Source organism: Platalea leucorodia (genome assembly GCF_965183815.1).
Source record: "Platalea leucorodia genome assembly, chromosome: 4".
Taxonomy (NCBI): domain Eukaryota; kingdom Metazoa; phylum Chordata; class Aves; order Pelecaniformes; family Threskiornithidae; genus Platalea; species Platalea leucorodia.
The window spans coordinates 72,655,074-72,679,465 of record NC_138826.1 but is presented as its reverse complement, the minus strand read 5'-3'; the positions used below and the strand labels follow the sequence as shown (position 1 = coordinate 72,679,465).

Sequence of the window (24,392 nt, the reverse complement as noted above, 5' to 3'; positions counted from 1 at the left end):
AGTATTAAAAGATGGAGCAGAATGGTCTCCCATTTAGGTGATTTAATTTTTCTCCTGCTATGATTCATGCTACCTACTTTCAGCTGTTTTATCATTTTCCTTCCTTTGAGGTGCTCCAAAGTCTTTCAATCCAGGTGTTGCTCTGTTGCAGGAATTGGGCTGTAGGACTTAACACTATGGCTCATGGAGACACTTCTTGTGTCTGGAGGAGAGCCGCTTCTAAACGATGCACCCAAGACATAGCAGTCAGTATATTGAGAATCTGTGCTCATCCAAAATACTTTCCAGCAACCACACGGATCCTTTGGCCGTCTTAAGGGGAAAAGTTTAATATCGGTGAATTAATGAGAGGAGAGCCCTCCCTGTCTTTGCTGCAGTTCCTTGGGAGACGTCTGATACTGCTTCTCCCTTGTGTAGGGTCAGACGTAACACTTTTTATCTGAAGTAAGCGTAAAAGAAATAGGAGGAAGGTATGGGAAATCCTGGGGCTAGATAGGAAGAGAGGTAGGAAATGTTAATGAATGCAGCCATGCTGATGTCTTTCTTGGAGAAAGAGAAACAGGCTAGCTGCCCTTGCTTTACACTTGCTTAAAGATGTAGCTGTCCCACCGTGAATATAAGTTTCAGTCCCCGGTTGTGTGACCTGTAGGTGCCCGGTCTTGCTGTCATCTTTTGTATTATCTATCTTCAAGCTAGTCTCTAATGCCCGTTCCCATAGCATCTAAGTGCCTCTAGATGAAAGCTGTAAAAGTGCAGTGGTGAGCCTGTGCATGACATGAAATTGTGTAACAGGGGAAAAGATTAGGATGAGGGTAATACTTTGAGGGGACAGGTGCCGTGCCTGTGAGAAATCTGCATGCCTGACTCTGTGGAGACTTCAGACTCCTGGTGCTGCTAGTTCAAGTGCTTTTCATCAGCAATGAAACCTTTTGTAAAGAAGAAGAAATCTCTCAGTGGACCCCACCAGCTGCATTCAGAAATCATCTTTCCTTTAACAAACACCGGGGCAGTCAGAGTCTTTCCAGCGTATGTTACCTGCAAATTTGTTCTCGGTCCCCCAAGCTGCATCACTTGCTCTCCTCCCTCCTTCCAGACAGCGGGAGCTCAGAGGGTGTGTGGAGATGAGAGGTGGCTGAGGTCAGGAATGGTGTCATCCTTCTGTCGTCGTCCCGTCCCTCCCCGTCCTCCCCCCCCCCCAGCTGCTAATGTATGCTTCTGGAGAGCCACACGAGCTGAGTAATTACTGAATTACAGCTAGATCAGAAGTGGTGACCTCAAAGACAGAAGGAGACTCTCCATCTCCATTTGTCAGTCCTCCCGGGGTCAGAAGGAACTTTTTTCTCCAGGATCTGTGGGAAGGGGGGAAAGGATGTGCAAGATAAGCCTTACATTAAGGCATAACAGGAAAAAAACGTTTGCTTTTGCCATTACAGAGTTCACGTGCAGTAAAAGAGTTGGCATTGCTTGCATGTGTGCTGTGACAGCAGCACGGGTAGGAGCAATGGCACTAAACTCAGGGGGGCTTTATTTTGCCCAGAATCTCCCATCCATCATAGAGGAGGGTTCCAAGTCTTGAGGCCATTTTCTTGCCTGTCTCTGCCTTGTTTGTGCCTCTATCCTCAGAAGCACTTTGGTTAGGAGGTTGGGGGGAGGGTGTCTGGGAGGAAATGGGTAGGATTTGGAAGGTTTCTGTTGTGGTAGTACTGTAGTGCCTCTGTACAATTACGGCTGAGCTGATTTTCTTGCGCTAAAAGCAGAGACTTCAATCTTTCTTATGACTGTGGTGTAGTGCATCTGCTCAATTTATAGCACTTACTCTCCGATGATGGAATGTATTTGCTGGAAATTTACATGCAAACCTGTTTAGTTGGTTGCATTGATTTTAAAATTGATCTTTTAAGGGTTTATTTTGGTAAGGAACCATTTTTGGCCTTAAATCACTGGGTTTTTTCTTCTTTTCAGAATTGAAGAGTGATTTGCTTATAAGTTGCTTTAAGAGCATATAGGTACTACTGATGGCTTTACCCTGAACTAGAACTGCGTGCATGGATGTTAGATTCCCGCCCTGATCGTGCGTTTGCAGGATCAGAGCCCTAGTAGCTTGATGGGGTTACTTTCTTCATTAGTCTTAACAATGTTTTCTTTATAACAATGTTTTTTTGTGTGTGTGTAACTGATGGTGGTCCAGTAGTTGTCACTGAATGGCCAAGTCAGAAGGTTGAATTTCTTTCTTCTGGAAAGAAAGAGAAATGTTCAGTGACAAAGAAAAAATGGGTGATGTGAACAAGGTGTACTAATGACAGTGGTTTTTCATCCGGAGTCTGCAGACAGCCAAAAATTAGTTTCTGAGAGAATTAAATTCTCCATTAAGTTCAGTGGAGTTGTATGTTAAAGCCTGATACGTCACTTCAAAAGCTGCAAAGGATGTGGCATCTCTGCTTGTGTGATGTTGAACTAATATAGTTTTGGTAACTTTGTTTTCATTCTGCGCTTTTAATTACCCTGTGTATTACCAGTGATGCCTACGGTAGTGCAACAGCTGACGATAGCGTGGCATTTGCCTGTATTTATAGCACGAGGGTTTTTTTAAACTTCATTTCATCCTTTAAAATCAGCCCTATAGTTTTGAGCTTTTAAATATTTTAAAAAGCAACTCTTATACTTCCCTTGTAACACCTATCAGTAGTCATTAGCAGAGATGGGAAATGCTGCTGTGCAGCAGGCTAGAGATCCAGGTATTTAAGTATGCAAATTCACTTATTTTTGGTTCTTTGAGAAATGTTTGACTTGTGAATGTTAGCTGTCCTTACAGTTTTATAGTGCCTTTTTGAGCATTTTACAAAACTTTTTCTATTTATGCTGCAACTTCGTTTTGGACATTAGGTAAAAAATACCTCGATATACCAAGCTTACATAGAAAAGCTATGTTCTCATGTATTTGTATGTACAAAAGGGTTTTACCTTAAGGTAAGTTAAACTTAAGGTAGAGCGCTCTAAGCACTTCTACCTTATAAATCTACATAAAGGATTGACCTCAATTGACGTTTTGCTTCAAAATCAGACAACAGATAACGGAAAATCAAATTATAAAAACCTTATCGAGTTCCCCCACCCCATTACGGCTTTTATCACAGTCCTGGATCCCCAGAGGGAATGCTGCTCTAACCAAGCTCTTAGCATGCCGTGGCAGCCAACAAGATTAAGGCTGTTTGTGACTGGAGCAACCTCACGGTTTGTCACGGTGAATGTGCTGTCAGAGCCTCTTCTTCAGGCGAAGGAAGCAATGACCTCCACCTCCCGCAAGCGGAGCACCGTGCCTTCAGTCCTGCTTGCAAATGGGCAACGAGTGCTGAGGGGAGCAGGGGAGAGGAAAAGCATGCAGTAAGGCAGCGCCTGCGTGCTCCAGCTGCAATTCCCAGGTAGCCGATGCGGAGCACATCGCAGTGATCTCCTCTGAAGGAGATAAGGCATGGATCACAGCAGAAGGTTTGCCTCCGAAAGCAGCTGTCGCCTGTTGAGTCCAAAGGGGAGCAGACGAGTCCTTCCTGGACGCTCCTGCTGCACGATTGCCCGGCCGGCAGCTGGGGAGTCCCTAACACCCGCAAATTGTTAACTCGAAAGACAAATGGTAGCAGCACGTGTAATTGTTGTCTGCTCCGGTGGTTTTCCCCAGACTATTGCCATTGTTGCAGTCTTACCTAGCTGGAATTCCAGCCAGTCTCCGAATTATTTTTGACAGATAATGCACGGTACAAGATGTGGTGGTTTGTATTTCTTTTTCGTAAAGAGCAAGTCACCTGTGGGGGAGCCATCAGTGAAGTTGTCAACTGGCTGTGCTTACAACGCAGTCCTTCTAAGCAGTGCGTTGCTTTTTGGGATGAGCTACAAGCAGGGGCCTTCTCTCAGAATAAGGCTCGCTGAGGATCTGGGGAACAAAGCTTGGGAAGCAGGGCAGTTGTGGAAACTGTCATGTCGGCTCAGTGAAGTTCCTGGCAAAGCAAGTTTTTAAACGATGTTCGAGCTTTCTCTGCCCGGCGCTTGGAGCTTCCCGGGCTGCCAGCCTCCCGCGTTTTCACGCGGATCGCTCGGGGCGGCGGGTGGAGGAGGCCGTGGTGTCACACAGGGCTTCCTCTGCTGGCGCGCAGGCTGGAGCGGAGGAGATGATGATTTGACAGGCGCTGCATCCTCGCTCTCGAGCTGCCCCCTCCACCGGTCTCCTTGCCCCCTCGCGCTCTCAAAAATCAAACCCAAAAACTAGTGAATATTCTTAAAAAAAGCTTAATCGTTTCTCCAGTGCAGAAGTACGGTTCGGCATACGTAACTCCCAAATGCAAGGCTTGCGGGGACTCGGGAGGGCCGAGGCAGGGCCCCCCGGGGGAGAGACCCGTGCTTCCCGAGCTCCCGGCGGCTCCGCTAAGGCACCGCCGGTTCGGGCCCGGTTTTCGGGGATGGCCCAGCCCCGGCGTGCGGCCCGGCCGCCGGCTCGGGCTGTGCTGCGGGCCGGTGCAGGGGCTTCTCCCGCCGCCCGGCCCGGCCCGGCCCGGCCCGGCCGCAGCTGCCTGCCGCCTGCCTGGGAGGAGGCCCGGCGGGGAGGGAGACGTGGCCAAACGGAATAAATCCGGTTCTTCAAATAACTTGGGGGGGCGGGGGGGGGGATGGGGATAATCACATCTTAAAAAAACCGTATACGCGTTATCGGTATTGACTTGTGAGACGATTAAAATGGAAACTGCCACGGTCCCTCCCCCGCAGAGGCCGAAGGGGGCCCGGCAGCTGCTCGGAGGGCCCGGCGCCCTGCCCCGCTCTGCCTCCGCGCCGCCGGGGCCCGGGCCCGGGCCGCCGGGCGGGATCCGCCGGGCTCCCTGCCTGCCTGCCCGCCCGCCCCGGCGGCGGCCGCGCCGCCTTCGCCCTGAGGGGCCGCCGGGCGGGCGGGGGCCTCGGTGCCCGCCGTGGCGGGGCGTGTGGGGGGAGTGGCGGGGGCGACACGCGTGCCGGGCGTGCCTCGCCCACGTGCGGCGGCGCCCGCCCCCAGCTCGCGGGACGGACCCGCCGCCCGTCCCCGCGGCGGCGCGCGGCCCCTTTAAGCGGGCGCGTGGTGGGCGGGGAGGCGGCCCCGTCGCGTGCGCGCCCCCCCCCGCGCGCCCCGCCGCCGCGCGCGCGCACGCAGCCACAGACATGTACACAGGCGCGCGCGCAGGCGCCGCTCCCCCTCCCCGCTCCCTCGCCCGGCCGGGACCCGCCGCCTCGCGCCGTTCCCGCTGGCGCGCGCTGCTCCCCAGCGCCCGCCGCCATTGGCTGGCGGGGGTCAGCTGACACCGTGTTATTTCCTGTGTGTGTGTGTGTGTGAGGGGAGAATGGAGCGAGACGCCCCCGCGCCCCCGCCGTCCCCCCGGCCCGGACCCCGGCCCGCAGCGGAGCCCCGCCGCCCCCGCTGCTGAGCCGCCCCCGCCCCGCCCGCACCTCCCGCGGCGGCGGGGGGCGGGTGGGGAGGGGGGGTCCAGGTAAGGGGCACCCCCGCCCTCGGGCCGGGCCGGGCCGGGGGGGTGTCGGCATGTGGGGGAGGCCTGAGGAGGAGAGGGCTCCCGGCGGGGCCCGCCGGTCCCCCGCTGGAGAGGCCGAGGCCCAGCCCCCCTCGGTAGTGCGGGAGGTTGTGTGGGAGAGGGTGTGGGGGTCTCATCCGTGAGTTGGAGGGCGAGCGTGGGGTGTGAGGAGGACTTGTGAAAGGGCTCTTGGGAAGTTCTCTTCCTACCACATTTAACTCTTCCCCCCTTGTTTGTTTTCCTTTAAAGAAAAAAATGTTTGTGTTTATGGGTGTTTAAAGAGGCCCTCGTGCTCCGTGGTGAGGCGCCCACCTGTTTTCCTGTCCCGAAAGAATGGTCTTTCGCAAGAATAGTGAAGTTTTTACGGGGATGTGGGGATTGGTGCTTCCGTTGAAGTGGTAAATGATTAAAAATGCCGGAGAGGATGGGTGCACCCCGTGCACACATTGCAGTAGATGGGCAGGCTGTGCTGCGACTGCTTGAGGTTCGTAGTGCTTTTTTCTTTCAGGCGGGTTAACCTGGCGTTGTTCATTTGCACAGATAATCAGAATATAGTGTGTTCAGGCTGCTGTGAGGATCAGATTGTCTTTTGTTAATGCTGCTTACTTTGCTGGCAGTTGTGTTTAGGACTGCAATTGGCAGTTATTTTTCCTTACCTTCAAGGAAGGAATAAGAGAAAGTTATGTAACCTAAGTGTTTTAACCTGTGTATCAGAGCTGTCTAATGATACTGGGACTCTGTTATTAAGTTGAAAATAGGAGCACATTTGTATGTGAATCAACAAGTGATTGTCTCTGTGGGTAGATTTGGCACCAATCAGAATCCTTTATTTCTGTGTTTATGCTGTCTCATCCATAACATTCCCCCCTTCATTAAAAGGGCAGGCAGTTTGATTAAATTGCAGCATTGTTTCCTGTGCCATTCTTTTTTTTTTTTTTTTTTTTTTTTTTTCAATCCTCCTTTGAAAACAAAAGAAAAAATACCTATGAGGGGACTGAGGACGAGTTTCAGAGCTTTCTGTGTTTAGGTTAGCATTTTGAAAGCTATTCACATCTGTATTGCTTGTTGCCATCTGTTGATTCATCCATGGGTAATTCTTTGGAGTGTTTGATTTTTAGCATGCTTCCTGATCCGTAGGTGTGCACGTAGCAGTTGGCTCACCTTTACCCAGTCTTTGTGGAACAATAAAGTGGCTGGATGATGGAGATGCAGAAACCTATGGGTTAGAGTTGTAGCATATTGGTTGAACTCAATTCAGAAAGAGCTGGGTTTTTGCACCTATTTTCTAGACTGCTTTTTGGTTAGATAACTTTGGTTTCTGAGGTTTATAGATGGGTATTGTGTAGCATAACTAAGTCCATTTGGTTAGGTCTATGTGGTAAATTATTCTTAATATTGTTACTTGTGAATTTTTCTTTGGCTGAAGTGTTTTTTTTTTTTCCCCCTTAAATCTACATCTTTAAATAGGGTTCCATATTAGTTTACTTTAACTTGAGTTGTTTGAAGCTGTATTTTTTTCATCTGTTGTCCCTGCATTAGGTTCCCTTGGCATATAAAAAGACAGCTGCATTAGCGTACTGCAGAGAGAATTACTGTAAACAAAAAAAAAAAGGAAATATATTTATTAGTTTAGCCATCTGTGTCTTCACCTTTGTTTATGTTATGAGGAGAGGAGAACAGCATTTGCTTATTTCTGTAAATTGCTGGTACATGAAATGCATATTTTTCTGTTTTCTGGTTAAATTAGCAAGCACGCTACTATGCTTTCTGAGTGGGAACATGACAGCAGCTTTTATAGCAAAAATATGATTTGCTACTGTACATTTTTATTGCTTATAGTTTTGGGAATGACCTCAGACAAGCTGATAGCTTTTGGGCTTTGTATTAATAGACTTAAATGTCTAGGGGAGGTTTTTGAACCTTCTTAGAAGTTTGGTGTTCTTCAGACTACTTAGCTGTAAATCTGTTAGCGTCCTTTCTAGTAGAACAGTACGTGTTTTGGCACAATTTGGGCTTTGATCTCTAAATCAGATTTCAGAGGCTTTGGGATTGATGAAGCTTGCATTTTTGCTGAAATGTATTCTTTAATATACCTTTGCAGCCTGGGGCAGGTTAAGCATGGTTCCCTATATGAAAGCCCTAGGACCAACTTGGCTGTGAGTGTCTTTAACAGGACATCAGGAATTTTTTTTTGTCCTTTTCTTAGTTACTAATGCTTCATAAAGAAGGCTTGAGGTGAATTTTTATTAAAGGAGTAGGTCTGTTTCTATAATGCATAAATAAGATCTGAAGGTTATTCAAATGAAACGGAAAACTTGTTTGTGTATTAGTTATGAAGGAGACCTCTTTTTATTGTCAGAAGAAGTTTCCTTAACCTTCAACTGAAGAACTGGAGAGGTATTAACCTCTTCTTTACTACATTTTAAAGGATACTCGTATTAAATTTAAAAACTTAAAGCAGTATAAATAAAAATGTTCTTAATATGGTTCTGTCTATGATTGATACATGCAGAAAGTCTGTAGGAAAAAAGAGTGAAATGTGTAGGTTTTGGTGTCGTCGGCCTTCCTGCCCCCCCCCCCCCCCCCCCTTGTGGAAATGTGTGCAAAGAAGTCCTTTTGGGCTCTTGGTACAACGTTAAAAAGAAAATCATTGCATGCCCCCTTTCTCCCTTCCTTTTTAGGTCATGTTTAACTAAACCACCCATGAAGCACAGCAAAATGCAATAATGCTGCTCTTAGAAGGGTCCCTTCATAGGAATTGTACTGCACAATTCCTGTTGCTACTCTACCAGCTTGGCAGGTTGCTATCTGGAATGAGGGCATAATATGTAATAAACTTGAATAATTTCATGCTGCTTGCTTGGCTTCCCTATAATTTGAGATAAGGGTATATTTAAGAGTTTATAGCTGGCTTATGCATATCTTGCCTTTTGACACAGGGTATGCCAGATCTCCATTTGGGTGGGGTAGCTTTTTAATTAAAACGTGTTTATTTTTTTCATACCCTATTGAATTATATTTTATACTTACGAAGGGTATTAGACTACTGTTTGTGGAACCCGAGTTCTTATAACTTTCAAAGATTCAGAAATGGTTTTGGCAGTGCTAGCTTCTCAGGCTTCAATGTGTACCTTAACTGGCTGTGTGAGAATTTGTGTTACTTAATCCTGCGATTGGCCTCCGAGACAGGAAAGATTATGTACACCAGTTTCTGAAGAGCCAACTAACGTGCTGATTTGTTGGTAGAGACTGGACTGAGACCAACCAACTCTTCCCATTCAAGTAATTAAACTGCAGTCGATAGAAAAAGGTGGTTTTTCTTGACTGTTTTTGGTGAGATCTCTCTCAAAAAAAAAAAAAAAATTCAAGTTCTGGTTTAGCTTTTGGACTTGTAAAATAAAAAATAAAGGTAGTCTTAAGTATTTTTAACCACTTCTAATAGTGTTGATGTGCTATGTAGAATTTTTTTTTTTTTTTGTAGAAAACTTTATTACTACTGATAGAGGACACAAACACAATATAAGCAGAGGTTTGTACTTCTCTAAAATCATACAGGAGAGGCTATTGTATTCTGGTAATGGGATCCTAATGTGTGGTTCTGTTTCTATCAAACTGTTCTCTTATTTAAAAAAAAAAAAGTTGGTACTGTTATTTTTTTTGACCTGGCTCCCCTCCCATGCAATTCTTGATTAGACTTCAGTCTTGACTGACTGGAAAAATGGAAGATTTCTTCTCACAGCCATGTACAGCACTGCTGGTACATCTGTGTCACTCTAGTGTCTAGCTACACCACTCCTTGATTTCTTCAGCTGAGCCTTTCTGCTACTGCTTGCCACTAAGTTATGTATTGGTTTGTTCTGGGACACTTGGAAAAGCATATGATTTTCTTCACTACACATGTACATAGGTTTCCTTCCCTTTTAAAAAAGCGGGGGGGAGGCCAAACTCAAAGACTCAAAAGTGGAGGCTGACTTGTAATCAAAAGCGGATTCTGTTTAGCCCTGTTGGAGGATAAGATCAGTTCAGGATGTTTTAGAGTCTTGAAGACAAAAAAAAGAAAGTATGAAAATTTTTACCAACTCTTGAACTTGTTTGTGCTGCATTTGTGAACAACACAAGCAGTCAAACTTCCACTTTTGACCTGGATACCACAAAGCAGTCACGTTGCAGTAGAACTCCTGTTTTTTGTTTGTTTGGTTTTTTTTTTCCCCCCCTGCCTCTTGTCTAGTGATTCCTCAAGAACAGAGTTAAGAAGTGGTAGAAGAAAGCACAAGCATCCTCTTGTCGGCTTGACCTGGTGACAGTGAATATGCATGTGCTTTTCCCGGTGCTCTTTGTGTTTCTTCTTTTTACCACAATTTTTATAACTGGTAATAGTATTGGAAGAGTGGAAAAAGTGTTACCAGGTTCTTTGTCTGAAAGTCCTGGCTTGAGTCCCTTTGAGATTTGATCTGTTCTCCACTTGAGAAGCCCATTATTTCTTGCCTGCATTGTGATGCAACAAATACAAAAAAGCTAGGAAAATGACTTTTTTTTTTTCCCCCTCTTCTTTGTAAGCACGCAGCATGCCTATGGTCATACCAATAACTCTGTATGGAATCATTGTGTATTCTGTGCTGGAATATGATTTATTTTGGAGTAGTTTACTAGTATGAAGTCAGTCATCTAATTGCTAGTAAATTGCAAGTCGTAAACAGAACCCTCCGATGAGTTCTGATAAAAGCTCAGTACTTAGCTAAAAATTGTATGGGGAGCTACTATGCTAGGAGCTTTAACGCAGTTTATTGGGAGTATTGTTCATATCACTTTTCCTGTAAAAATACATGCTGCAAACTCTGTCTCGGTAATAGCTTTTAACTGAAGTACAGGCTAGGTATTAGCAGAGCTGACTATAGATGGCTTGTGTCCATATACAACATCACTAATGACTATGAAAAACATACCTAAAACTTATTAGCTGAAAGAAAAATATGTGCTGTCACACCTGCCAGAACTTAAAGGAATAAAACCATTGTACACCATAATGAAATGCTGTTAATCAGCTTCCAATTCAATATCTGCAATTTGCTGTTACCTTTGGTCAAATGCCTGGGTACACTTGAATTTACATGAGATTTCATTTGTCCAACAGTGTTTCCTATGAGTAGAAGTTCTGGAATAGTGGGAACACTGTATGTGACTTTTTTTTAATTAACATAAATGGTTATCCAATAAGTGTAGTGAATGCTACGTGGTCAGCATTATATTGTCTGCAGGAAATACAATACAGTGGAGAGGAAACAGTCTAGGAGGCTCCTGGAGTGTGTGGAAGATAACTTCCTGACACAGCTGGTGAGTGAGCCAACTGGGGAAGGCACCCGTTGGACCTCTTGTTTGCAAACAGAGGACTTGTGGGTGATGTGATGGTTGGAGGCTGTTTTGGGCACAGCGATCACAAAATGATGGAGTTTTCAATTCTTGGAGAAGTAAGGAGGGGGGTCAGCAGAACTGCCACCTTGGACTTCCAGAGGGCAGACTTTGGCCTGTTCAGGAGCCTGGTTGACAGGGTCCCTTGGGAGGCAGTCCTGAAGGGCAAAGGAGTCCAGGAAGGCTGGACATTCTTCAAGAAGGAAATCTCAAAGACGCAGGAGCAGGCCATCCCCATGTGCCAAAAGACAAGCCAGCAGGGGAGAAGACTGGCCTGGCTGAACAGAGAGCTTTGGCTGGAACTCAGGAAAAAAAGAAAGCAGAGTTCATGACCTTTGGAAGAAGGGGCAGGCAACTCAGGAGGACAACAAGGATGTTGTGAGGTTGTGCAGGGAGAAAATGAGAAGGGCCAAAGCCCAACTGGAACTTAATCTGGCTACTGCCATAAAAGACAATAAAAAATGTTTCTATATTAGCAGCAAAAGGAGGGCTAAGGAGAATCTCCATCCTTTTTTGGATGTGGGGGGAAATATAGTGACAAAGGATGAGGAAAAGGCTGAGGTACTTAATGCTTTCTTTGCCTCAGTCTTTAATAGTCAGACCAGTTGTTCTCGGGGTACCCAGCCCCCTGCGCTGGAAGACAGGGACAGGGAGCAGAATGAAGCCCCCATAATCCAAGGGGAAATGGTTAGCGACCTGCTACACTGCTTAGACACACACAAGTCTATGGGGCTGGATGGGATCCACCCAAGGGTACTGAGGGAGCTGGCAGAGGTGCTCGCTGAGCCACTTTCCATCACTTATCAGCAGTCCTGGCTAACCGGGGAGGTCCTGGTTGACTGGAGGTTAGCAAATGTGGTGCCCATCTACAAGAAGGGCTGGAAGGAGGATCTGGGCAACTACAGGCCTGTCAGTCTGACCTCGGTGCTGGGGAAGGTTATGGAGCAGATCATCCTGAGTGCCATCATGCGGCACATGCAGGACAACCAGGTGATCAGGCCCAGTCAGCATGGGTTTATGAAAGGCAGGTCCCGCTTGACTAGCCTGATCTCCTTCTGTGGCAAGGTGACCCACTTAGTGGATGAGGGAAAGGCTGTGGATATTGTCTATCTAGACTTTAGTAAAGCTTTTGACACAGTTTTCCCCAGCATTCTCCTGGAGAAACTGGCTGCTCATGGCTTGGCTGGATAAAAACCTGTCTGGATGGCTGGGCCCAAAGAGCTGTGGTGAATGGAGTTAAATCCAGTTGGCGGCCGGTTACAGGTGGTGTTCCCCAGGGCTCAGTATTGGGGCCAGTTCTGTTTAATATCTTTATCGATGATCTGGATGAGGGGATTGAGCGCACCCTCAGTAAGTTTGCAGGTGACACCAAGTTGGGCAGGAGTGTTGATCTGCTGGAGGGTAGGAAGGCCTTACAGAGGGATCTGGACAGGCTGGATCGATGGGCCGGGGCCAACCGTATGAGGTTCAACGAGGCCAAGTGCCAGGTCCTGCACTTGGGTCATGACAGCCCCATGCAACGCTACAGGCTTGGGGAGGAGTGGCTGGAGAGCTTCCGGGCAGAAAAGGACCTGGGGGTGTTGGTCGACAGCCAGCTGAATATGAGCCAGCGCTCAGGTGGCCAAGAGGGCCAATGGCATCCTGGCTTGTATCAGAAATAGTGTGGCCAGCAGGACCAGGGAGGTGATAGTGCCCCTGTATTCCACACTGGTGAGGCCGCACCTCGAGTACTGTGTTCAGTTTTGGGCCCCTCACTACAAGAAGGACATCGAGGTGCTGGAGCGTGTCCAAAGAAGAGCAACGAGGCTGGTGAAGGGTCTAGAGCGCAAGTCTTATGAGGAGCAGCTGAGGGAGCTGGGGTTGTTTAGCCTGGAGACAAGGAGGCTGAGGGGAGACCTTATCACTCTCTACAGCTACCTGAAAGGAGGTTGTAGTGAGGTGGGGGCTGGTGTCTTCTCCCAAGTAGTAAGCGACAGGACAAGAGAAAATGGCCTCAAGTTGTACCAGGGGAGGTTTAGATTGGATATTAGGAAAAATTTCTTCACCAAAAAGGTAGTCAAGGACTGGGAGAGGCTGCCCAGGGAAGTGGTTGAGTCCCCATCGCTGGAGGTATTTAGATGATGTGTAGATGTGGTGCTTAGGGGCATGGTTTAGTGGTGGACTTGGCAGTGCTAGGCTGACGGTTGGACTTGGTGATCTTAAAGATCTTTTCCAACCTACATGATTCTGTGATTCTGTATTGTCACGTCTTTTCCTTTTGTTTCTCATCTTACATTCAAAGAAAAAAAAGAGTGAAGTCAACAGTGTTCTGTCATATGGTGTACGTTTTGGTTTGCCACTGTAAGTTTTCCTTATCTCTCTTAATGCATGTGCAAGTGGGGAGGTTTCCCTTCTCCCCCTTCACCAGCATATTTGCATGAAATGTTGTGCTCATCAGATGTTCTGATGTTCTTGATCCTGACCATACCTTGTGCGCATTGCTACATAAAAATGGTCTTTTAGATAGATCTTGAAAAGTGCGATAGGCACTTAGCAGACAGTGAATTAAATTAGTTGGGCAAAATTGTTACAGAAGGTGGTAGCAGATTGTCTTTGTATCACAGGGCATCGCTGAGTGAGTGGCAGATTCTCTTCTGTAGTTCTGGAAAGTGGAAGTAGCAGGAGCGTAATTGAGAATTGCTCCAAAGTGACGCTATTTATTTTGCATGAAAAAAAACTGAACTGTGCTATCCTTATCCCCCTTCCCTCCAAATCACTGCATTGTAATGGAGAAACATCCTTCCTTTGCCTTTCTTAGTCTCCCATTTACTGTGAGAGTGCATGAAGAGAACTTTACAGATGCAGAATTGTTTGGTTGCCAGCTGTGGTAGGGGATTGGCTCTGGTGATGACCCGGGGAGGTCCACTGCAGCGTGGTATTCTGCGTCTCTGCGCTTCTGACTTCAGTCAGCATCATGTTTACTGCGGTTTGGGGAGCAGGGTGGTGATTCTTGCCTTCTGGTCTTTTTCCTTTTTGCTCTGGGGTACTTTTTTACATTTGGTATCTTATGCCTTTTCTACATTTGTTATCTTCTTGTATTCCCGTTATCGGAGACAAAACCGTTTTCTTTCTTGAGAATTGCTCAGTCGGGTACGTGCTTTTTTGAGTGATGGTAGTATCCTGCAATTAGGATATAGAAATTTGACTTTTCATGTGTTCATTTTGTTTGTTTCCTTGTCTTTTTGCCTTTCAGAAATATAGTTTACTGTGTGTTTGAGAGGTGGAATTTGTGGAAAACCAAAGGGGGGTGGGTGGGTGGGTGGGGGTGGGTGGGTGTGTGTGTGTGTATGTGTATATATATATATATATATATATAAAATAAAGCTGCTGAAAGTGGCAGGGGAAGGAGAAGAGGTTAACTAAGTGTATACTCTACAGCCTAATCAAAAGCCTGTCAAAGTTGGTGGAAAAAGATGACTTGAGTGAATCTGGATCAAGCTCACTGGGGAAAGCACATTGAGCTAAGGCTCAATGAGAAACAGGGTCAGAAAGCTCCTAAATGTGGACAGGAGGAGAAATTAGGAAATAAACTTCCTTGCTTATCCACAGAACCGTAGTGTTTATAAAGACTTTGTTAGGCTGTGTTTACTCATGAAATTTTTCCTGATGAGCTCCATTTGTATATTGCCCTTCCGAAATAAGCTAAGGAGTAAGAACCTTTTGTTCAGTTGGTTAACAAGACATAAAGAATTAAATCGGGAGCAATTCTCAAGGTAAAAAGCAATGGCTTGTTTTTGTTGTCATCTTTCTAGCTGAAACAAGGTAGCAAACTTTTCAGTTCTTCGTTGACTGACTGGATGTTTTAGAGCAAGGGAGGAAACAGCATCTCATCTATGTATTCTTGTAATAGAACTCTAGGAATACATTAGCATTATGGAATTATTCAATATAATCCATCATGTATGGTTAATTGTCCCTCTTTATTTAGCCTCATCTTGAGGGGAGGCACAATGGAGAAAGAAACAGTGGAGTCTTCTGGTTTTGTTTTTTTCCCTTCTCCCTGGTGTACAGGATGAATGACTGCAGGAGCTTAAGTTCAACAGGATGATGGGGCCGATTCTCAGAGTAGCGGACCATCTGAAACTCCCTCTGTCTTACTTTGGAATCTTAACTCTAGCATTTCCAAAAATTATACTCAGAGTGCAGCGTCTTCGTTATCCTCCACTAATCTGTATTTATAGAGGTGTTCTTTCTTCTCTGGTACTGAATTCATCCCTCCTCTTTGCTTTCAGCTGTTGACTTTCTTCAGGATATATGCTGTAGGATACAAGATGGACTACACACCGTAGAAGCTTTGTCCATCAACTTTCCAAGTGTGTCTCCATCAACAACCTCAAACACTGCCCGACACGATCACTGTGGTGATACTGAAATCTGCTGGGGGAGGAGAAAGCTTTAGGACCCAGTCGTGAGAGGATCTGCAGTTGTAGCTTGTTCACTTCTGTGAACTGCTTATGCTCATTAGAGTTAATTTTGTGTCTGTGGTGTGGTCTGACAACTGTTGTCATTCACCGTGCCTTTGGCTGGAGCAGCAGAACTTAGAAGCACAGAGTTAAGTGTCTGCAATTTAAAGTAGCAGGGTACAGTACCTTGTTTGTTGGTTACGGTGGCCTGAGTTTATACCGTATAATTTCAGACTGAGGTGTATTCGAAGTTTAATCACCTCATAAAATTGACATGGAAAGAGACTTTCTGGAAGGCTTTCATTGACTTTGTGGGGAAGCTGGTGAGAGTGAACCAATTTAAGTGTTTTAGGCTAAGGCTTAGTGATACAGGAGTTTCAAAAAGTACGAACTTAAGGAGTTCTTAACTGTTTGCTCCAACGCTGCAGTATGCTGCCTGCAATCTGTCTTTTGGTTGTGCCAGTATAACTACAGTGGGGATGTACAATGAGATGGTTCGAGAAACTACTCCAATCTGAAAAATCCAAAGAAAACCTGCAGTGCTGGGGTGGGAATGAGAGTCTTGGGCATGGGAAGGTAGGAGGGGGAGGAACTCCTTAAAATAGTGCTGCCACTGAAGTAATCATTTTGTTGAATCACTTAAATATGTGAAGTTATTTTGTATTAATCTGAACGGCTTCTCCTGTCTCCCTGTAACTGTGACTGTAGTCTTAGTCTCTCCCTGTTGGTCTCTCTTATGAGACAACACTTAAATTGTAGAAATGGATCTGCTTCAACTTTTGGCTCCAGCATGAGGCAGATGCTGTGGAACCCAGAGGGTTGAGGAATGGCCAAAGTGATGTTTAGAGGATATAAGTTGTAGGAGATGAGGAGAGATGTCAGGGAAAGAAAAGTTGTTGGTTTTTTTTAGTGTGAAAATCTTAAAAATGCTTGCAATTTTTTTTTTCTTGAGGGAAGTTCAACCACTTCTTTCTTATGTTAGATAAAAACCTTATTTTCCCCAACATTTTATCAGTAAGCATCATATGGCCTTGACTATATTTTTGTCTCAAGTCTTCCATAGCAGAAGTATTTGCAGACCTTCCAGACCCAAATTGCTCTTAAATCTGTGTCACTTTAGGGGGATGAAGTGCTAAATTGATAGGAAGAATGATAACCTTGGCTACTAAAACTTGAAAGTGGTATAGCGCATAGCTAAATTTCTTATGTTATCTTAAAGGAACAAAAATTATCTGTAAGAAAGTTGGAGGACATAAATTTGAGTACAGCTTTTCTGCAATTAGACAGTAATTCTTTAATTTGTTAGTTTAAGTAGATCGAGGTTATATTTCTGCCTGATTTGAATGTTACTGCATATAATGTAACTAGGTGGTATTATCCTCAACAATAGTTTTATCCTAATCAATGGATTTAATTCTTGTATACAGTGCATAACCTGTATTATTACAATACTTGCACATAACTGATAGAGATTTTGTGTTAATTTACTTCATTTGCCTTGAGGAGTTCCCAGGAGTCTTAGTTACAGGCTCATTGCACCAGGCATTGTAAAACAGAATAAAAAGACTTAATTGTGTAGACTACATTGAATAGAAAAGAAAGACATGTATTACAGGTAATATTAAATATGACCTAAGTATTCATCTTAGCAACTTGTCATAATTTGAAGAGAGAATGCATTTAAGACTTTAAAGGCAGGGGCTAGTACTTAGTACGAACAATTTATAAAAGTTAATTAAAAATAATATGAGATTTTTTTTTTTACTGCTATATAGTTTTGAATATTTGTCGTACTGGATTAATTTCCGCAGTGAAAAGCAGGAGCTTGGACAGGTAAAACCTGGCAATGCTGCTCACTCTTTTTTGCTTTCCTCTCGCAATTAATAACTGACTTCTTTTCACTGTCTTCAATTCCGTAACTGAAAGGTGAAGGTTTGGTGAGAGTTGTGATGCCTTTGAACCTTCTGTCTCACGTGTCTGAGGAGGTGAAGAGCAGATCAGGAGCTGTTCTTGAAAGGGCTGCTTGGATTTTGCTGCATTGTGGAAGCAGACATGATGTTTGACTGTATGGAGACATTGGAGATCTGGACACAGGTGAATTTGCAGTAAGGGGCATATAATGAGTTGCCAAACTTTTCGGAGAACGAGTGAATTGGGTTAGGATGTGCAATCAGCTGATCTGCAGCTTGGAGAAAAGAAATTAGGAGCTGAGGGTTCAGTATTATTTTCATTTCGATGGTGGAAAGGGTTGTTTGACTGTTGTGTAAAGATGAAGAGCCTTTTAAATATGAACTTCTGATTTCAAGTGCACTTCAGTAGCCATGCCACTTAAGCAGTTCCTGCTGTGTCCGTTGTGCTGGTACAGATGTTTGTGTGACGATACAGTGAATGGATCTGTCAGTTCAGAAATGGCTTTTCTCTCTTGCAGAATTGTTTCTCAACCATATCAGTTGCCTGATCTGGCTTGCTGCATGAATGGGTGCATTAGCACCGTGGATGAGGCAGGATCTCTTAAGCCGGTGCATGGAGGACTGACCCATTATGTGAAACCAAAATTGTTGTTTTAATCTTTGACATAAAAGGGAATCTGACTGATTTGCATAGCTTCTTATTAAAATAGTGGTGTCTGTTAAAAAATTTAGATGGATAACTTTCAGCAATCAGTTTGTGGATTTTTAAAAGCTCTTTAAGTGTATCTGTGCTGTTACTTGAGACCAAGAACCAACGACATAATAATGAAGTCAGATATATAAAATCACACAAAATTCTGCTGAACTTTGATCATTAGTTATATTTCTAGAAATACTGTTTTCTTGGCACCACAACTTTAATACCAGCTTACAACAAAATTTTGTTCATGTCAAAGTTCTTCTTTCTTCATATTTAGGAATATGAATTTAACAGTACACTTCACTCAAAGTGCAGAGCTAAACTGGAGATGGTATTTTAGTTCTGTTCATGTAGTGAGTAAGGAAGACTTGCAGCCACAAAAAATCTGGTTGGGTGTTTTTAATTTGGTGTTATCCAAATATTTTTTTGAAAAATAATTCAGAAAAAATATTTCGAAGGCGGGGGAAGAAATCAGCAGTCAAATAATACCCACATGAAAAATTCTGATTATTTTGTTGTTGTTGTTTGTTTATATAGTGCCTTTTATTACAGCAGTTGAATACTCGGAGTATGTCTGTTCACGTCTCCCCTGTGAGATAGGGAGATGCAATGACTCAGGCTTAGTAAAATTTTCTGTGGCCACTTAGGGAAATATATGAAATAAGAAGTGAATGTAGATCTTATCTATCACAATAATCCCCAGAGCATTCCCCTCTCTCAACTGACAAAGCTCACTGTGTTCCTTCTGCCACGCTCATCTGTTCTTCACCCATTCTGTGAGGAACATTTCTTAATTGTTTGGATTTAAGCTCATACATACTGACTTTTTAAAAAGCTGTACAGACATTTTGATAAAGAAGGCTTAGTGTCTCTGTGAGATGATGGAAGCTAATTACAAGCCACTTGGCCAAGCTTTTAACTCATTTGAGGAACATTTTGATGAAGTTTTTATTGGGCAGGACAAAATTCAGTTTTTGTGACAAGGCCAGTATTAGCACTGGACGTGTTGCTAATATGCATTATTATTAGATACTTAAGCATGTGTAGAAACTACATATGGGTGTTTTTAAGACGTGTGTGTTTTTGTTGTTTTTTTTTTTTTTTACTATGAAACTCTGTTTTCAGTAACATAGTATTCTGGTTTTAAGGTCAATTTTTATATACTTTCTAAGATACTTTATCTACTTCAGTTTATCTACTTCAAGAGGTTCTGGCACTCAGTGAAAATTAATTGTATACTGTTTAAACTTTGAGTGGTGTAGTAAGGCTTCTTTGATAGAATAAATTACAATGGCTTGGTGAGAGCCAGATCTGCCTGCAGTTTTTCTCTAGAAGTGAGGTGGTGAATAAGGCAATACCGGAGTTTCCTGTGTCTTAGATCATTCTGTTTATTTGTAGTATGCAAAAGAAACTTTTAATGGAGCAGGATCTGAAACAGCTTTATAGAAAGGTATGAAGAAAATCTGTTTGCAGTTCAGGGTAACTACAACTTTTTGAAAGAAGTGAGCAGTGAGTATTATTGCTTGGACAAACTGGTGACTTTTTGAAGTGCTGGCTGTCTTTGTTTACTTCCATATCACACCTAAGGTTGAAAACTAAAACCAGTTTCCCTTTTCTTCTAAAAAGGCATAAAATGTAGAAGAAAATGTGTAAGTTAGATCTGTTACTTCGTTAGATGCAGTCTTAGGTTTAATCCTTAAGTTCATCTACTTGGGGCATAGCTGATTTGCCTTCCCTAAAAAGCAGCATACAGGGTAATGTTCCTCCAGAACTGAAACAGGATGAGTCCATTCCCAGCTGTTGCTCAGGTGTGCAAGTAATAATTGTGTACCTGCAGAAATGAGGGTTAGCAGCTTGGCCTTGACAATGGAAATGATACTCAGTACATGGAATTTTTTTTTTTTCCCTCCCTCCTATATTTCAGGCTTAATTCAGATCCTGAGGATTGTTTACTTGCAAATTATGGCACTGAGTTGCTCAGACTCAAGTTCTGGTGGGGGGGGTGGGTGGGTTTGGTTGTGGGTGTGCTCTGCTACTTTAAGAAGATACAGTGAGGAAGGACAAAAATGGTAATTTTTGCGTTTTGTATGGCTTGTGACTAGAAATGGCTACGGAGATCTGTGTATATGTCTGTTATTTGCACAGCATTTAGTAAATAAGTCTATTTTAATCAGAAGCGTGGACACTCTATAAAAAACCCACTTGTTCATGTACGTTTTTTGACTATGGAAAAATGCTATCTTGCTGTTTGTCACCTGCCTGTAACTACATTTTCTTTCCTGATAAGCATGCTAGGAAGTGAGAGGTCTTTGACAGATCACCGAAAATATATTGCATTTGACTGCTGCCTGAGACTTCTCTGCACAGATGGGTCGCAGTAGTCAACCCAAATCTAAAGAAAATTTAACGAAGCAGAAAGACCTCACTTACCTCCTACAGAATTAAGTGATGCTGGTTTTGTTTGCTCCTTTATAGGCTTATCGTTAAGAATTAAGCATATCCCCATGGTATTTTGTTTTCTAGCTCACTTGTTTTGAGCTGTCTGTCTGTAGTGCTGCACTACTATGCTGGCATCACTGTTATGTGGGAAAATCTGGGCAGTTGTCCTGTATGTGTCCAGTCTTTGATAATTGGGACAAAAAAGTTTTAAAGATTTATATGGATTTAAAAAAACTAGCACAGTATGTTGCAGAAGATCATTTTGCACAGTAATCTTGGTGTGGGAGGACTGATTAACCCTGTTAATCAGCAATGGTTGGGGGCAGTCTCATATACATGCAGGAACTGTTGAAAGATGCTTACGTGCTGTTGACTACCATGTAATAATCTTGCTCACAGTAGGGTCAGAATACAGTAGCTCTGTATTTTGAGGAACTCCTATGTTAACAAAGGTGTTCTACAAGGCTGTTTCGGACAATGAAACAAGAAACACAATCTGCGTTGTAGATGTGCTTAAAAATAAGTTCACATGGAGAAGGTAGCTTGAAAGACTGCCTGAAATAACTTTAGATGTTTCACAAATAAGTCTTGAGATATGGATAAGAGGACCTCTGGCTTCTATCTGTTCATGACTTAGGTGCAGTGATTTTGTCACTGAGGCTGTTTCTTTATCCGCCACACAAGCTTGTAATATGCTTCCTTTGTTCCTACCAGGTTAAAGGCAAATTTTGATTACTGGGCTGTTGGGGAAGAAACAGAAGTGTTAGAGCAGAGTGAAACTGCTTAGCCTAGTGAATGTAGTCCGTAATCTCTAGATGGATACACTTAGATGGCTCTACAGCTACAGGCTATAAATACTTGAGGAGAATCATGAAGCTTTATTGATAGAGCTGGGTGCACATGCAGTGAGAGTGTAGGTGTGACACTGGAGTAGTAAAAGCTGTGCCAGAATCTTACCTTTCCTTTGAATAAGTGGGGAAGACTTTGGATGTTTTTGTTGTGTGTGTTGGAAAACACTGTAAATGTGTGTAATTTGTGGCTGTTAATGGAACACTTTTTTTGGAGGTGGGACTTTGCCCCTTCTGCTGGGGATGGGATTACGGATGCGTACCACCGTTATGGAGTTTTATACGATTGTGTTGTAGTCTCTAGTCAGCAGCTGGTGCATCGTTCTCTTGAGTTCCTGCATGTGGAGGAGTATGTGCCAGCTGAAAATATTTTCTTTAAAGGCTTGCAGTAAAAATTTAATCAAATAAATACATTTTTTTTTTTCCTGTGGGTCTAGGTAGACTTTGAAGGCCTCATCTGTCTGAATGTATTTTATTAACAAGGCTTGCCCATGGAATTATTCTTAGTGGTTTTGCTGGGAATGTAGCACTTAGATCTAAGCACTTTACAGCACTCTTATTATTAAGAAAGATTATTATAATAGTAATTGTAATAGTCCTGTATTTATAGTACATTAATGACAGGAAATGTGCTATATGTCTTAAGTTATCCATGATGTAATGGATTGAAGTACCTCCTATCTTTTCTTACTCCTGTTATTAATGAAATGCCTTTTTTCTTTTTTTTTTGGCTGCTATTCTACTGGTTGTGTTACTCAAGCTCCTTGTAAGATATTCAAAGCAAGTGTTGTTCTGTAGGAGACTTGAAAACAGAAAGCATTTGCTCAGGGCACCAGCAATTTAAGTTCTCCTGATGAAAACTTTATTTGTCAGGGTAAAATCCAAGATTAAAACAAAAAACAATAAATTGAAGGAGAAAAACATGTTCTCCCTGTTTTGAGTTAGCATATGTATCTTCTGGACTAAATAAATATTATGTGATTGCATGAGATTATGGAGGATAGGAATTTGTGCCTCAGGTTGACCTTTACTGGATCTCTGTTCCTAAAGATATTTTACGGCATCTTGTGCTGTTTCTGTAACTAAAAGGATTCTTTTTTAAGAGTGAGGAAGTCTTAACAATGTTCCCTAGCATTGTTAAGGTATGTTAGCAGTTTTCAAGCCTTTGTTAGTATTATTCTAGAAGAATGAATATCGTCAGTGATGAAAGTTTTTGTATGATGCAATGCAAAACAGGCTTCCTGAAACCTTGTTCAGACTATGCAAAGTAAGCTTTATTAAAGTCATGTTTAAAAATTAGTCTGAGATTCTGTGAGAGACTGAGCCTGTGATGAGGATGGAAATGTTGCTTTCACGAGGAGGCAGAGCACGTGTCTGCCAGGGTGTGCGTGCAGTCTCCATGCCACATGAATGTTGCTGATTGCAGAGCACCAAACTGCTTATCTAGAGAAGCTGCTTTCTAACATCTGCCAGTTACAATAGATGTTCTCTTACCTTTAGTTTGATAACTTTGTTCTATTTCTATGTATGTTTTCTTTCCTGCTTTTATTTTTTGTCCCATTTTTCACCTTAACAGCAAGTCATGTAAAAAGGGAGAAAGAAGTTTGCATTAGGCATCCCAATTTTGAGGGCAGGAGTTTCACACTGATGAAACATCCAAGGGAATAATTCAGAAAAGGGAGAGGTTTATCCATAAGAAGCCCAAACTGGGCAGATTGGCATGGTGTGGCATTCATAAAAGTGTTATTCATGTGATATATGTAATCTTTAAAATGCTAAAAAAGTGGAAGTTCAGCAGAACAGCAGACCTCTCTTATCGTACAACACTTAAAATATTAGAGTACAAGATTAAAACAGCAGTAAAGTTGACTTCCTAGAAGGGGAGAGACAGAATTGGAAGTATCAACAACTGGAAAGTTCCCTTCTGATTCTAGTAAATGTTTCAGTAATACTCTTGCGGACATCAAACTGCATGAACCAGGGCTGCAATGCAAAGATGCCTTTGAGTTAGCAGAGAGGGACTGTGGAGGCATGCATTACAGCGGGGTTTTTTGGTGTGTCTTCTGTAGCCTGCATGCACAAACAGATAGTAGAAACCCAAATGTAACTAGGATGCCTTTCTGAAAGACCCTAATGGTGGAGTTAGAGCCTTCTGTATATAACATACGTATTAGTAAAAAAAATCTTGAGAGGCAGATGGGAAAAGAGCATGATGCCAGACATCACCTGCATCCCGTCATTTTTATGCCTGTTTTCTTTTGACTCTGGTGATCTTCTACTTGAACAAAACTTTTAAGTGCAAAGCTAGACTTCAATTTTGAGTGGGTTCAGGTGAATGTGGCAACAAAACACATGGCACAAAACACGGCTAAATGAGAAAACATCATGCGGGCAAGTCTTCCAGGAAGTCTCCAATCTGAGGAGTCAGGGTTTTGTTTCCTGGAAAAGTGTGAGCATTGTCTTGAGATTTATTTAAAGGAAGGAGTCTCTCCAGGTGGCTTTATCCAGTTTGTTTTCAGGAAGAGAAAACCACAAGGTGTTTCAGAAATGAAATGCTTTTGTCATCTGTTTATTGATTTTTATTTATTGATTTAAATTAAAAAGTGTATATGCATATACTTGTTCATTACCATACTTTTTTTTTTTTAATGCATCTAGTGGTGTGTCAGGCTTTTACAGTGGGACTAGCTAGGGTCCCCAAACAGTTTTGCAGCTGTGGTCCAGTCCTTGAGGATGAGTCATGATTCCACACACTGAATAATAGATTGAAGTACATAGGAGAGCCTTCATGAAGTGCAGTTATTTAGGATTTCATTGTGTAAATGTAGATGATCATACATGGTATTCCAAAATATATATTCTGGCTGACAGATGTTTTCAGTTAAGTTTCATTCAAAGTAATATAAAAGCCCTAAGGGATGAGGTTGTAGACCCTTTTGCTCAAATAGAGTGGACTTGTTCTGACTTGCCATCTTTTAAAACAAAGCAGATGGGGGAAAAATACTGCGTTGTCTTGCTGTGTTGGTTTTCACCTAAAAGTGTCACAGGAGTAGTCGGGAACAGAGCATGGAGCAGATGTCTTTGAGTATGCTAGTGCCAGTTCTTTC

At 43.3% G+C, this 24,392-nt stretch overlaps 1 protein-coding gene across 8 annotated transcripts in view; it reads left to right on the top strand.

Annotated features, from left to right (window-relative positions):
- TCF20 (transcription factor 20) overlaps positions 1–24,392 on the top strand; it is a 131,645-nt gene that overhangs the window by 62,347 nt on the left and 44,906 nt on the right. For 4 of the 8 annotated variants that reach the window (XM_082310473.1, XM_082310468.1, XM_082310467.1 and 1 more), the window contains exon 1: positions 17,215–17,482. The exons of 2 other annotated variants lie outside the window; for them this stretch is intronic. In XM_082310473.1, the coding sequence (XP_082166599.1) occupies positions 17,441–17,482 (42 nt within the window). In that variant the 5' untranslated portion in view covers positions 17,215–17,440. Of the gene's footprint in view, positions 1–5,420; positions 5,502–5,978; positions 6,025–15,217; positions 15,299–17,214; positions 17,483–24,392 lie in introns of those variants that run through there. 2 more of the 8 variants (XM_082310472.1, XM_082310471.1) reach the window with 2 other exon arrangements.